Raw genomic sequence first — 15654 nt, forward strand, 5'->3', positions numbered from 1 at the left:
CTGACCTCTGACCTGGCTGGCAGAGGAGCAGACGCCGTCGGAGCAGCAGCTGGCGGCGGCCGTGCGGCGCCACGCTCGCCCGCCAGTTCACGCCCGTCATGATGGGTACGGCGCTCAAGAACCCGCGGCGTGCAGCCGCTGCTGGACGGCGTGCTCGCGTACCTGCCCAACCCGGCCCAGGTGGAGAACTTTGCGCTCGACGAGACCGTCCTCACGTGAGTGGGGCACGGCGGGGCAGACGGGCTGCGACAGCGCGCGGTGCGGGCGGCGCGAGGTGTGGTGAGAATCAGGGCGCCGAATGCGATGTCTGGAGTTCGTATTTGTCGTAATGCAGTGTCCTATCCTGGTCTACCCTTTACTTGCACTTGGTGGAAGGAAAAAGGCTTTCGGCTCTTGTTTTTGGAGGCTGTGAGTCTAGAGTTTTTATTCTGGCAAGATTGACCTTCAAGGTTATCGACGTTCAAGAAGCCGGGAGGTACTCGTGAAACAATGTTATCGAGCAAACATTGCCAATACTTAATACTTAACGTCCTAACCTGTGCTCAGCATCCCGTCTCACGTGTTTAGTGTCCCTATCCCCAATATTATGCGGCCTTGGTAGTGGAGGCGTGCACACAGTTCTGCTGTCGGCTTGGCTATCAGCACAAAGGCCATTGGCCGCGACACGGCTTTCGAGGACATCCGCTGCAGCCGCTGACCGTGAGCGGCCTGACCGCAGGCCGGAGGGTAAGCCGAAGCAGGTCCGGATGAGCCCGCTGCGCGACAGCTCGCACCCGTTCGTCTCGCTGGCGTTCAAGCTGGAGGCGGGCAGGTTCGGCCAGCTGACGTACCTGCGCTGCTACCAGGGCCGTCTGGCCAAGGGCGAGATCATCTTCAACACCCGCAACGGCAAAAAGGTGCGGCTGGAGCGGTGGGTGCCGCCGGTGCGGGCGCTGAGTCGCCCCGCTGAGGCCGGTCCTCTCGATGGCGGGTGGACATGTACCGGGTTAAGTGGTCAGGCGTCTGACGAGAGCGCGGTGGAGGAGGCCCGCGCGGGGATGTCTGACGCCGTTGCACGTTGTGTTGCTGTCTGATGAAGTTGGTGTCTCCTCGCTGTCCGGGGCAATGTGTCATGCGGACTGAACCGGCTGCCCTCAGCTGACGCTAGCTGGGTGCTGTGCGGCTGGGCAGGAGGTGGTCGGGTGATGGCCTGGGTGCGGTCTGACGCACCGTCGTGGCCGGTTCCAGCGGGTTGCGCCCGGTCCACGTATTGTACGTGTGCGTCCGTCGCCCCGCCGCGTTGGAAAGTTGAGCCGTCAGCCAGGCTTCGAACCGGCGCCGTCGTACCTCAGGTGCGCGTGGCCCGCCTGGTGCGGCTGCCACTCTGACCAGCTGGAGGACTGTGGACGAGGGTTTCGCCGGCGACATATTCGCCCTCTTCGGCGTCGATTGCGCCTCCGGAGACTCCTTCGTCTCAGACGCCCGGCTGAACCTGTCCATGGTGCGTGGCCGCCGGCGGCCGGGGAGGCTGCGGGAGTGGGGGGTGGCCAGCTGCCGGGGAGGCTGCGGGAGCGGGTGGCCAGCTGCCGGGGAGGCTGCGGGAATTGGCGGCCGGCGGCTGGAAGGCTGCGGGAGTGGGTGGCCCAGCCTACGGGGAGGCCTGCGGGGGTGGGCGGCCGGGAAGGCTGCGAAAGTGGGCGGCCGGCCGCCGGGGAGGCTGCGGGAGTCGGTGGCCGGTCGCCAGGGCTGCGCTGCTGCCTGCTGGAGAGACTCCCAGCGGACGGCTCGTGACAACAGCCGTCTCAGCTCATCACGACCTTGGCGGCCAGAATGGCGGGCTGCATCGCTCTTGAGAGCAGCGTTTGTCTTGTCCACTGACGATAAAGCGAGGGTTATTGCGTGTCGAGGAGGAAGTAGGGCACGTTAGGTGTCGCGGTGTCAGTGTGTAGGGCAATTGGGTGTCGCGGTGTCAGAGTGTGGTAGGGCAGTGGGTATCGCGGTGGTGTCAGAGTGTGTAGGGCCAATTGGGTATCGCGGTGTCAGAGGTGTGTAGGGCAGTTTGGCGTCCGGGTGTCGGAGTGACGCCACGTGTCACCTGGACAGGGAGGGGTCACATCCATGTCACACGTAGTTGAACACCCGGTAAACACCATGCAGAAGCCACGCGCCATACTCAGTTCTCGGTGGCTAGATCGCTGCAAGTAATGCGCTACGGTGATCATTGGTCCCCCATCACATGCGCACCAGTGGGGTGTCGGGCTACGCTGGCTGGCTGCGCGGGCGAGCAGTGGCGCCAAGCCGGGCCGGGCCGGGCCTGGTTCGGACCAGCCAGCTTCACCCCCCTCCCCTCTCCCCGCCGTAGGAGTCCATCTTCGTGCCGGACCCCGTCATATCGATGTCCATCAAGCCCAAGAACAGCAAGGACGTCGAGAACTTCGGCAAAGCCGTCAACAGGTCAGCCCGGGCTTGGCCGCCGGTGGAGGGTCGAGCTTCTATGTGTCGGGTAATTGGTGCAGATCGGCACTGTATGCGCACCCCTTTGGAACGTCTAGCTTGTTCCTTTCACGTATAATCGGAGGGCGGGACCGTCGCACGTGTTTCCCTGTCGGATGCTGAGCGAGCCCGCCGGAGGCGTCGCTCCGGGTGCGTCGCAGGTGTGGCCGGTCCTGATGGGGTGCTGTGTCCCATGCGCGGATCGCAGGTGTGGCCGGTCCTGATGGGGTGCTGTCCCATGCGCGGGTCGCAGGTGTGGCCGGTCCTGAGGGGGTGCTGTTCCATGCGCGGGTCGCAGGTGCGGCCGGTCCTGATGAGGTGCTGCCCCATGCGCGGATCGCAGGTGCGGCCGGTCCCGATGAGGTGCTGTCCCATGCGCGGCAGGTTTACCCGCGAGGATCCCACGTACAAGATCATGTATGACGACGACTCCAAGGAGACGATTGCGGCTGGCATGGGCGAACTGCACCTGGACATCTACGCCCAGGTGAGCGGCGGTGGCGCTGCCTGGCGGCAGACTCTACAACGGTGCCGCTGGGGTGAGCGCGGAGTACAGGTTAACCAGATGTAACATGCGACGGGTTCCACAGCTCAGTTCCCTGGGCTGACCTGTGTCTACTCCCGGACCTGGGGGACCTGTGTATGTCACCGCCCCAGAGGGCTCACCTGAGTGTTCCCAGATCCGGGGGGCCGACCTGCGTGTCAGCGAACGCGGGTCTTACCTGGGTTTGTCCTCAGATCCGGGGGGTCTGACCTGTGTATGTCCCTGGACCCGTGGAGCTCACCTGGGTCTGTCTCCGGCCGCTGATCCGCGCTGCCACGGTTGCAGCGAATGGAGCGGGGAGTACAACTGCCCGGTGGTGATGGGCCAGCCGAAGGTGGCCTTCAGGGAGACGCTGCTGGAACCGTGCTCATTCGACTACCAGCACAAGAAGCAGTCGGGCGGCGCCGGCCAGTACGGTCGGGTCCTGGGCGTGCTGGAGGTAGGCGGGCGTTTACAGTGCCCACCGAGATCATACGGATCTGTGTTTTCATGCATTTAGGCGCAATGTGGAGGAAACTGACATCATTTATAACCTGAAGGTGATCCATCACATGGTGGTGTAAGGTGGATGTAACCTGCCTTGGAATTATCTGGTTCAGCTGGAAAGTGTAACTTAGTGGCGCATCATTGAGGTTGCAAGCAAGGGTTGGCAGCTGGGTTGGCTGCTGGAAGAACTGCGACACTCACGTGACGGGCCTGAGGACGATGCGAGAATGTGACGCGGTGGACACGACTCCCTGTCTCAAGCCTGTTCCTCGAGCGGTGCAGTCCCGTGGCCATGCTTGAAACTGCATCACTAGCCGGTGTCAACTCGGATAGCCGCAAACGCATGACGTTTGAACCGTTGATCCGATTTCATGTGATTCACGGGGCCTTGCACGTGCTCGTCTTGGGTCGTCTGGCGGATTCCCTGACGCGGATTTCATGCGAGTGTGCCTTGCTGCAGCCCCTGCCAGCCTCCGAAAACACCAAGCTGGAGTTTGTGGACCAGACAATGGGCACCAACGTGCCCAAGCAATTCATTCCTGCCATCAAAAAGGGATTCATGAACATGACGGAGAAAGGCGCCCTAACTGGTAGGTCTGCCGCAATGCTCGCAATCCATATGCATTTATCAGTTTGCACCTGTGTACAAATATTTTGCATCAATGTGTGCAGCTGTCGAAGTGAATGATTGGATGAAGACTACTTGGATATTGTGTCATGTAGTCTTGTCTTGCCTTCACTGGCTGACTAAAAAAAAACATGGTGCAGGCAGGGACGGTGTCTAACTTCACCGTCGCTTGGAATCTTGCGCCGCCGGCGGCCGGCCACGCCGCGGGTGGGGAGGGGCGGGGTGAGGTGACCGCCGACCGCCTGCTGACCGGTCCGCGTGACCCCGACAGGTCACAAGATCTCGGGCGTGCGCTTCCGACTGCTGGACGGCGCCAGCCACGCGGTCGACTCCAACGAGATCGCCTTCATCCTGGCCGGCCAGGGCGCCGTCAAGGAGGGTCAGTGGCGCCGGTCACCTGCTGCGGGCAGGGGCGCGTGTAAAGGGGACGTGGACATGCACAGGGGACACAGGAAAAACAGGGAAAAGGGGCGTGCGCAGGCGCGTGTTTTCTTGAGACGTTCTAAGCGTTTCTGCAGAAGTATATCGTGGAACGATTTTTACAGCATTTTGGCCTACCCACGAGGATGGGTTTGGATTGCTCCCCCCCCCCCTCCCCCCGCATGAAATCCTGGGTGTGTCCCTGCAGTGTGAAGCCAGCGGTCGTCCAGAGCTGCTGCTGTCTGCGCTGACCAGCCGTCAGGTTTGGCAAGAAGGGCTACCTGTTTTGTGGAGGTGTATGTAAGCGCGAGCACACGCGCAGCTGCAGGCAGCTGCTGAGGTCCGGCTTGAGTTCCGTCCCGGTTGGGGACGCGGGAGCAGCGCCTGCCGACGGGTGCGGGGCGGTCTAGGGTCACGACTGGACGGCCGGTGGGCCGTGGTGCAGGTCAGGTCAGGTGGGGTGGGGACCGGCTTGAGTTCCGTTCCGGTCGGGGCCGCGGGAGCAGCGCTTGCCGACGGGTGCGGGGCGGTCTAGGGTCACGACTGGACGGCCGGTGAGCTGCCGTGCAGGTCAGGTCAGGTGGGGTGGGGACCGGCTTGAAGTCCGTTCCGGTCGGGGCCGCGAGAGCAACGCCTGCCGACGGGTGCGGAGCGGTCTAGAGTCACGACTGGACGGCCGGTGAGCTGCCGTGCAGGTCAGGTAGGTGGGGCGGGGACCGGCTTGAGGTCCGTTCCGGTCGGGGCCGCGGGAGCAGCGCTTGCCGACGGGTGCGGGGCGGTCTAGGGTCACGACTGGACGGCCGGTGAGCTGCGGTGCAGGTCAGGTCATGTCAGGTGGGGGACCGGCACACTGACCCGTCGCTCGACCGGTCACGTTTGGACCCGGCGCCGGCAGATGTCGCGCAGACACCTTTGTCGGCGCTGGGGGGGGGGGGGGGGGGCACGCGCTTAAGCGGCCGCCGGTGTGTGTAGTGGAAAATCATGGCTGTATACTGTGAAGCGGCCTTGGCGGTATCCAGCAAGCGGCGGGATAATGTCGCAAAATGACTTTTGGGGACCTGGGAAGTGAAATATGAAGAAACTTACCCTCGAAATAAGCCAACAAACAGGTTTCTCCCCGACTTGGTCCGTTTTCTTCTCAAACTTGGAACTGGAGCCAAAGTTTGGGGCCTGCCCCTCCCCCTCTAACTGAAAAGGAAACTGCGCCCCCGCCTGCAAGCATAGTGGGATTGATTTTTGGTTGTGTATGATGGTCGTGTAAGTGACGATCAGTTTTCAATCAGACTGTTGTCTGCCGGACCGTGTATGCGAAGATCTGTCAGTCCACGTCCGTTCACCGTCTGGGTGTCAACGTCTCGTAAGTTTTAACGTCGTCCACGGAAATGGCTGATGCACTGAATTGTGCACGACAGTGAGAAAGAGGATGCTCGTGTCGTCACGTAGTTGGTCGCTACCGCCCTCACCCGGCGGCGGAAGGGGGCTGCAGAGGTGAGCGACGCGAACGGTCGTGGGCTGCTGGGTTTCGTTTCGGTAAAGGTTTGAAATCGAATGGCCTGCGTTCGATTCCTGCCAGAGGCTTTCACGGGACCCTTTTCTGGCACTGTTGGTGGTGCCAATGAGGTGATCTATCTTGCAACCCATGGTGGCGTCAGGTCCTGTTACGGCGATGTGGGTCACGTGGGGCCCCTTCGGAGTCAGGTCAGTTCGCTGCCAATGTGGGGTGTTCGTAGACCCGTCTCGGTGTCGACTCGCGTTGGCGTCTGAGGTGCAGCTGGCGCCCTGGGAGGTCAGGGCGGACCGCGTCCACCTGGCGCGCGAGGCTGCGGGTCGGCGCGCCGCATCCCTGAGGTCGTATGTTCTTCGGGCACGGCTCGAAGTTAATGTGGGACTGACGGGCCGGAAGCGACATACGCCGAGCATGAATCGAAACAACAGCAATCCTAGTATGAATCGAAACAACAGCAATCCGAGCATGAATCGAAACAACAGCAATCCGAGCATGAATCGAGACAACAGCAATCCGAGTATGAATCGAAGCAACAGCAATCCGAGCATGAATCGAAGCACAGCAATCCGAGCATGAATCGAAACACAGCAATCCGAGTATGAATCGAAACAACAGCAATCCGAGCATGAATCGAAACAACAGCAACTTACCATATGGTCGCGTAATCCCATTTCATCGGCAGAATTTGGTGCAAGTCGAAATTTGGTAGTTTTGTGGATGTTGTCCCTGTCACTGTTGTTGATTTGTCCCTGCTTTTGCGCTCATTTCTCAAGGCCGCTGGCACCTGTGAGTTATTCCGAAGGGCCCTGAGGGCCGTACATTGCTGCACATCAAACGTTTCCAGTTGTGTGCTGCGATAAAGATTCCACACAGTGTTTCGCTGCGGCGTCGACGATGGCGACATAACCTAAATATTTAGTTCATCGTGCTAACACCTCTTCTCAAACATAACGCTAACATCAGCTCGTCCTCTCGACCTCAGCAAGGGCTATGACCGCCAATAAGACGTTCTTTTCGTCTATCGCATTGCTGGCTTATAACCCCAGCGTGGATTGCATAACCAAAGCACCCACCTGATCCCGTGCCATCACATTTGACTCTGTCTGGGTTGTCGGCAGCCGCACGCGGCTCGGCACCGACCTACGCTGATCCGGACCTCGCCGGGCTTCAGTGACTATGTAACGGCACATGTAACCATGTAACCATGTAACGACCATGTAACGGCGCAGCCGGCCTTCTGGGAGAGATGGACTGGTATCTCTTAGCTGGCAGGGCACGGACGCGGACCCGTCTGCTTCCCGGCCGGCTTACAGCCCGGAAATGCTAATCATAACGGGTTATCGGGCGGGCGTGAATGTAATACAGAGCTTTGTCGTTACACGTGAGCCGGAGCTTAGCCGTCAGCGCAGTGTGCGGGATTTTGCAGGAGTTCGTGCGGCTTGAGAAAAGGCAGACGCTCTGATGCTGCGTGATGAGCGGAAGCACTCAACTTAGCTTTAGCGGGCTGGAGTCCTGTCAGCTCGCATCCCATCGTCTCGTTAACAGCGACCTTGACACTTGGCTTTCCGGCGCTTCCCAGCGGGAATGGAGTCGACCCCAAACGGAACATTTGATGTCCGGACGTGTGGTTTGCGGTCGTTTTGTCGCCGCGTGGCGCTGCTGAGCGGCGATGGGTTATCTGCGTCCGTGGGATTCCCCTCGGCGTCCGACCGGGCCGGGTCGTCGGGTCACTGGTCCCAGCCGGGCCAATCCAGCCTGCCCACCCTTGCTGTGTGGTCGGTTCTCTGTGACCTGCGCGTCGATCGGGGCGGCGCTGCGTGCTGGTCCCGTGTACCGGTTAGCACGGGGTGACTTCCTGGTGCACCGGCTCGCCGCGAATGGCCGGGGTGCCGCGAATTATGCCGAGTTGTGAGCGATGCGGTTTGCGGTCTGGCTTTATGTTCCTTTTTTTACGGCAACACGGTCACGTGGCCTGATCCCGTAGAGGACGTCAGCACCCGGTTCCTGGTGCGGAGTCTTACCTCGCTTGCGCCCCGTAGTCTGGGGTCGGTGACTTGTGCTGGGGTACCTGACCCGATCAGTCGCTCGCCCCCGTAGTACATGCCAACGGCCAGCGGGGACCAGGTGACCTGACCTGACACCTGACCTGCGCCCCCTCCCCCCGCGATTTGTGCCGGAGACCGTTGCCACGCCCGCCAACCTGACCCGACCCCCGCATTGTGCGACAGCTGTCAGGGCTGTGCCTGCTGACCTGACCGGACCTGACCTGACCTGACCTGACCTGACCTGACCTGACCTGACCTGACCTGGCCCGGCCTGACAGACGCCCTTTACTGCTGTCCACAGCGTACGCCAGCGGCCACTGGCAGGTGCTGGAGCCGATGATGTCTGTGGAGGTGTCGGCGCCGGCTGAGTTCCAGAGCGCGGTGATGGGTCAGCTGAACCGGCGCGCGGGGGTCGTTCTCGGCCAGGACAGCAACGAGGGCTGGTTCACTGTCTTCGCTGAGGTGTGTCCGCGCCGCCCGTCCACGCTGTGCTCAGTCCTCCGCGCGTGTAGGTTCTATCCTGAAGCTAGGTGGTGCGGTGGTGTTCCAGATGTCGAGATGCGGGGATGCAGGCGTGAAGGAGAGTAAGGACGGGAAAGTGTTTGTGTCTGTGAAGTGCTCGTGTTTTCTGCGCAATGAGAATGTAGACTTCCAAGAGACTCGACTCAAGCTATTTATCGCAGCCGTCTTGCTCGGCCGAAGTGGCAGCATGGCGTGTGAAGCTGCCCCTGCCGCGCTCATGATGCATTTTATGACGTTTCGCGGTGCTAGCTAACGCCTTCCTCCGCCCCCCCCCCCCTTTCCCGTCGCCAGGTGCCTCTCAACAAGATGTTCGGTTACGCCACCGAGCTGCGCTCGGGCACGCAGGGCAAGGGCGAATTCAGCATGGAGTATGCCCGGTACGTGCCGACCACGCCGGACGTGCAGGCGCGCCTGGTGGAGCTGCACGAGCAGGCGATGGCGGCGGCGGCGGGTGGCGCGGCGGCCGACACGCGCCGCGCCGGCAAACGCCGCGGCTGAGCGGGCTCTCGGTGCCAGAGAGCCGCTCGAGGCGCCGGGCGCGGACGGCGGAGGGGCCTGATGTGGACCGGGCCGCCGTCGCCGCTGCCGCGGACGAGGCACCGCCGGCCGGGGTAGTGCCCGGGTCTGCACATCGTGCCCGGTTCGTCGCCAGTACCCGCGGCGGGAGGACGCTTGTTACAGGCTTTACGATCAGTCGCGCGGCCGTGGGGACGTGTGCAAATAGTACAGTATGGACGATGTGAGTGAGAGGGATTCCCGCACGGCGCGGGAGAAGTGCACGCTCATTTTGTTTTTCGTTTCAACGCTTCCGTTCATCCACTCATTCACGGGGCATGGGAAGCGAATACACCATCATCAACAGTAAACCAGGCTATTTCCTGTGATGATGAGTCGAGCCGGAGTGTAATGGTGGAACTCGCCCGTGACGTCTCCACATCATTTGCCACATGATGATCCTTCAGATGCCTTTGCTACACATACGACAGTCGGATTATTACAGCGGCCTGGCCGACCGTTGCAAACACACTTGGCAAGTGGACGCCACGTGGCCCAGCTAACGGAGAGGATGACCCTGTGCTGGTGGCTGGGCAGGGAGGTTGAACCGAATTGGCCTTGTAGGTGGCCCATTGCCATGTCGAAGTGCAGCTGTTTTGTCGGGCACCTGATGTCAGCAGCCCCGGACTTCCGTCGTTGGGCAGCCGGACACCGGACTGCGCCTCGCGCTCGCTGCACCGCCGCCGAGACGGCCGCTGGGCTGCAGTGTCGGGCTGCCCTCTCCCCCCCTCCCCCCCCCCCCCGGCTCAAATCAGCCGATTGCCGCGGCCGCGGCCGGCCGATGCAGCGAGCGGTACTCGCGCGATTCGCTGGAACATTGCGACACACCGCGGTTTTCCCGGGCCTGTTCAATTCAGTTTATTGTTTATTGGCGCTGGGTGTGTGGGCCGGAGCCGCCAGCGGATGCTATCCATCGGCGGGCCGCTCGCCGCCCCACTTCCAGCGCTGCGCGTAGCGTATGCATCAGCTGCGTGTTGCGCAGCGGGTTTTTGCCAGAACGCCGGCTGTGAGTCACGCGGCCGGGAAGCGGCTGGGACGCGTCCGGCGGTGACTGCGCGGACGGAAGGCGGGCCGGCCGGCGGTCAGCGCCGGCCCCGGACGCTTCCTCGGGCGGCGCGTCCGGCTCGGTCTGACCCGACCGCGCCCCGGCAGTGTGGGGGTGGGAATCGGCACGGTTCGGCGGAGAGGTGGAAAGCAGGTCGCTGATGTCGGTCGGGCAGCTTCTTTCCAGCGAGGCGGGCAGACTGGCCTCTTTTTGTTAACTGTGAGCACGGTTCGCCGAAGAGACAGAGCACGGCCGTCACCAGAGTCGCCGCAGTGGTTGCAAGTCCACAAGACATTCGGGGGCAATGAGCACAATGATATGCAAAATTATGCGTGAAATCACCCGCAAGACAAGTCGGCAGCTGGCATCCAGTGCCAGTCAGTGCATCCAGCTGGCACCGGCATCACCTCATGCGGCCGGCGGTAACTGGGGAACAATACCACGAGGGCCGTTGATTTCGTCTTACCACCGAGCCAGCGTGCCACGACATCCATTGCGTGCCTTCCATGAGGATGGATTTACATAGCAGTGGTGTGGCTCGTCCCCCGACCTGCGCGATCCTTGTGCATTGCAGTCCATGCTGGGATTTGGTAGTGTTTTGTTTACTTGGCTCCCAACCCCTGAAGTATCCCAGACGTAACGGAGAAAACGTTGCACGCAAGTAAATAGTGACTACAGCTAAAACATGGTGAAATATTCGTTGAATGACTTGAGCCTTAAAGGCCGGCCTAAATGGTTACCTATTTGTACATCAGAGCGCCAGTAACCAACCAGACGACAGAGTTCGTGTTACCCTGGCTTTTTCGTTTTTACTTGGGGAAACAAGACATTGCTATATCGGTGTAAAATGTGATCATATCTTGAAGCTATGATGAAGATTATCTATCATCCTTCCACGAGACAAACGGTTCTTGGGGTTCTTCGTTTGCTAAACCGGCTTCTTTTGTTTATGGCACTGGTTTGGGGGCTTTTTGCGGCGTTGCGGCCTCTGAGCAAACGGTGATAATGCCTCGCGGAGAAGGTCCGGTTTATGGCCCGGAAAAGCAACAAATTGATCAGAATTGAACCGATCGAAAAAATTGAATAACTCCCGGCATTGTCTGGACCAGGTGATTTATAACTCGTCCAGTCGTTACCGGTTTTCCCCTTATCTGCTGCCGCCCTTCCGCGCTCAAGTCGCCTGAGCTTCTGGCGCTGTAATAATCCGAACGGTTTCTCCGCGCAAATTTTCGCAATGGCTGGCTGCACAGGCTGGAGTGCGCCTCACGCGTTTTTGCCGTGTAACCGGAAGTCCAGCGTGAAATGCTTAGGTGGTGTCGGTCATTGCTGAAAAGGACTAGACTGTTGACCTTTGGACGTTCCGGCATGTCCAGATCAGGTGCAGGAAGTCGGCAGTTCTGCTCAACGAGAGCCTTCGTGGCTCAACTGTCAGGCTTAACTGTCGGCATAGCTGTTCGACTTAACTGTCGGCTTAACTGTCCGACTTAACTGCCGGCTGAACTGCTCAGCTCAAAGGAAGTGTACCATATTTGTAGATATTGAGGCAGGCATCAGGTATGATGAATTAAGCTCACTTATAGCCGTTGGTATATTAAAAAAACAAAGGACTGTTCAAGACAACACAGTAGCTCTGTTTCGTAAATATGCGCATCAATATGCTATTGTTTGATTACGTCATAGTTCCCAGTACAACTTCGATTGAAAGCTAATTGGCGGCCGTTATGTCTGGAAATGGCGCTCACGAATGACAGACTGAACGACTCGACAATCATATTTTATTGGCCTTGATCGCCGAATGACTAATGGAATGGCAGGATTTGAATTCCGTTATTATGGAGTCATGCATACCCAAGTGACCTTGAAATAGTCTCCCCGAAATAGTCTACACATCTCCGCGGGCGTGAAACTCAGAAACTAGAGGGCTTAGGTCTCAGGAAGTCCAGGACTGCAAATTGTATCGAATGATCTTCAAGATGGCCATTTCAGATCAAAACCCTAAACAAATGTGGAACACTCCCTTTAACTGCCCGGCTTTACTGCCTGGCTTAACTACCCGGTTGAACTGCCCGGCTTACCCGCCCGGCCGAAGTGCCTGGCTTGACTGGCGACTTAATTGCCCGGCTTAACTGCCGACTTGTTCAGCGGAGGTCCACATTGGATGCCGTCCGTTCCTTCGTCACGTCCTCAAATGAATCTCAACGCAGTTGACAGCAAGCATTATGACGATTTGCATTTTATTGATACGGCACTCTACCTCTTGCAAAATGGGGAAATTCATACGCGCTGCAGGTCCAACACTCGTGACGCACAGTCGAAAGGTATAGACACCTCCACAGCCTACTGTTAGAGTTCCGCAGCTGTCACTGCTAAACGCGACACGCATTTCTGCAGAACCCCCACTCACGGTCGCGGTCATATTCGGCGCCCCGTGCAAGGCGGACAATGCCAACAGTCCCGTGCCAGCGGTCGGCCCGGCGCGTGCGACGCGGCGCGTGACCCACATCCGGTTTGCACTGCGCACTGCTTGCCCGGCTCCCGGTGTCCCTCCCCGGTCCGCCCAGCTCCCGGTGTCCTTCGCCTGTCCGCCTGGCTCTCGGTGTTCTTCACCTGTCCGCCTGGCTCTCGGTGTCCCTCCCCCGTCCGCCCGGCTCCCGGTGTCTTTCCCCCGTCCGCTCGGCTCCTGGTGTCCCTCTCCCATCCGCCTGGCTCCCGGTGTCCCTCCCCCGTCCACCCGGCCAGCGGTCCGGCCTGCGCACAGGACATACCTGTGGTACACACGGCTTTCGCCCCGGGAGCCAGGGGGAAGGCACCGTTGCGTGGTCGTTGCGAGAGCCCACTGACTGTTCACCATGCTTTAGTGGACTGCAGATCCCTGAACGCTGAGAGGTTGCGCTACTTTGGGCGGCATGGAGCTTTGCTGTTCCTGATAGGGGAAGCGCCGGGTGCTGGCGTCAGTGGTGTTGTCAAGTTTTTATCCGCTGCTGGACTTCGGGTGATATAGTCCACTGTTTAATCCCTCAGTCAGTATCTGTGCTTCCTCATTGGGATACACTTTCAACAGAGAACTGATCGCATGAATGGAACACAGTCTGGGCGTGAAACGACCTGTGCAGCCGATTCGCCGAAAAAAACACAAACAAACATGCACAAACCAGCCGGCATCATCAGCTGGATGCTATGAGCAGCAACAGATCAGTGCTTCTTCAACAGATGTTGGCATTACTTAAGGAGGCTGTGCCGTGACTGCTGAGAACAGAAACTGGCGTTATCAAACAAACCTGCGGTTGACCGGGCAGCGCAGCACAACTTATCGAGCCTGGTCCGACCCCGACTAAAGAACGAATGACCCAATTCTGGAATCGATTTCGATGACCCGACGTTGGTTACAACGGGTCATGTTGTAGACCAGTCTGTGGGTCCCCCAACAGCTTACTTTGGGCATGTATTTTGACAGACGAACAATCGTCTGTGTGTGTGGCTCAGCAGGCCCGCCCATAGTCTGTCGGTGCACAGTGTCGTCATATCGACTCAGCTGTGCTTCGGTCGACCAACTCCGACTTACACTAACAAGGAATATTCAGTGCGGTCAGTTACGCCGAGTCGAGTTGCCGTTGGCCGGTCGCACCCTGTGTTACCTTGGTAGCATGCTCTAAAATGGTGCTGCATGGGGGAGGGTAAGGCACGTTATGGATCGTTCTAAGCATTAGAACATTTATGAGGCATCTGTCTATATTTTCGACATGGTTGTGATGCCATTAGAACCTCGCGGTCCAAAACCCTTCCTGGGTCGTTCTATGCATTTACAAAACTGTGTATGTGTATGACTGTGCATATGCATGGCTGTGTGTATACCTAATCATGCGTACGACCACGACTGTGCATCAGTACATCAGTGCGACTGCGTATAGTACGGCCGGATATATCCAAGTTTTGGGTTACTTTTAGTTGGCGTCAGCAACCAATTCATTCGCGATGCACTCAGAGTGGGAGGGGAAATTCGCCGCGGGCGTCTGAACACTGCCAATGTCGGGTCAAAGCGCTCCGAGGCTGCTTCCATTCGTGCACCGGACCTGGTGGCGCCTCACCCCCGTGGCCGCGTCACTGCCACCTAAGCGCCCCCGGGCAGCCGCGCGGTCGCCGCCAGCCCCGCCGCATTGGCGCTCGGCCAAGGTCACGAGGTCAGCGGGGGTCAGCGCGGCGCGCGAACCCGTTGCCGGGTACAGAAGCGGCGCGGCCGGGAGTGCACGGCCAGTCCGCCGCTGGCCGTCGCACGGGAAGCATGTCGCCGCGCCGCGTGCTGATCGTCCTGCTGCTGACCGCTCTGGCGGCTGCCGTGCCTCTGCCGGAGAGGGTCCGCTCGCGCCTGTGCCGCGAGATCGCGCTCGACGCACGCCCCCAGTTCACGCGGTTCATGCTGGCCGGTGAGACCACCTGCGTGTGCGTGTCAGAGACGGAGGCGACTTGCGAGCCGCTGCGGCTGTACCCGACCGTGGAGCCGGGCTCGCCGGCAGCGCAGCTGCAGCAGTTCCACCGGCCACAGGGCTCCCAGCACGCGCAGCAGGCGATGCTCGCCTTCCAGATCCAGCACCAGTGTCGCGTGTATCTGTTTAACGGCCGTCGGTGTCAGCTGACCTGGCCGTCCGATGGCTCGGCGGCGCCCATCTGCGACTGCGCCGCGGCCGATGGTGCCGTGACCATCCGACAGCCGTTCTTCGTGGCCAACATCGGAGTCCGCAATCAGCTGACGCCGGAGGAGGGCAGCCCCGCCTAGCTTGTGCCGGCGGAGCGGGCTGCTGGCGTCGCACCGCCGGCCGGCGCCCGCTAACCAGCCGGCGCCGCCCCTGGCGTCAGGACCGGCGCCCGCCTCGGGCGCCAGGACTGGCGTTCGCTCTAGGCATCAGGACCGGCGCTCGCCCCTGGTGTCAGGAGCGGCGCTCGCCCCTGGTGTCAGGAGCGGCGCTCGCCCTGGTGTCGGGACTGACGCCCGGCGCCCGCCCTAGGCCTCAGGATCGGAGGTCCGAGCCCGGCGCAGACAAAGGGGTGCGAAGCTGTTTTTATGACTTTGTTGCGTTGTTTTTATCATTAGTGTTCTCGCTTTTACCACGTTTGTCGATGTATAGCTGGCGACCTGGGGTGCCTCAATCTCGATACGCGCCGGTCGTCATGACAACGACCACGATTCGCACAGACGGCAACCCACCGAATAAAAACGTCCCGAGTGGTCGCCACGCTGGAGTGCGTTTATCCGCCGTTTCCCCGCCAGTGAGGCCGGTTTCGGTGACGGCATGTGGTTTCGCTCCCAGTTACGAAGCTTTTTGGTCAAGAGGAGACGAAATCCATTCAGGGTGCAGTGATCGATCTCGTTGAGATGAAATACACGTTTCCTTTGAGATGACTGGCGTGGTTTTGTCGCCGCGCGATCGTCGGTGT

The 15654-nt window shown here is 60.1% G+C and overlaps 1 protein-coding gene across 1 annotated transcript; it reads left to right on the plus strand.

Annotated features, from left to right (window-relative positions):
* Positions 1-65: 65 nt before the first annotated feature.
* LOC119109908 (elongation factor G, mitochondrial-like) lies at positions 66-9490 on the plus strand (the record flags this gene model as incomplete). Its single annotated transcript, XM_037233655.1, is given in 14 exon segments — positions 66-122; positions 124-215; positions 719-896; positions 1332-1358; positions 1360-1380; positions 1382-1480; positions 2342-2433; positions 2857-2959; positions 3302-3313; positions 3315-3455; positions 3963-4092; positions 4402-4509; positions 8404-8564; positions 8916-9490. Coding segments are annotated over 14 exon segments (1428 nt in total), but the record flags the coding sequence as incomplete, so codon positions are not given.
* Between the last annotated feature and the right edge of the window lie 6164 nt (positions 9491-15654).

Source organism: Pollicipes pollicipes, unplaced genomic scaffold, assembly GCF_011947565.3.
Source record: "Pollicipes pollicipes isolate AB1234 unplaced genomic scaffold, Ppol_2.1 Scaffold_7231;HRSCAF=8579_pilon_pilon_pilon, whole genome shotgun sequence".
Lineage (NCBI taxonomy): Eukaryota > Metazoa > Arthropoda > Thecostraca > Pollicipedomorpha > Pollicipedidae > Pollicipes > Pollicipes pollicipes.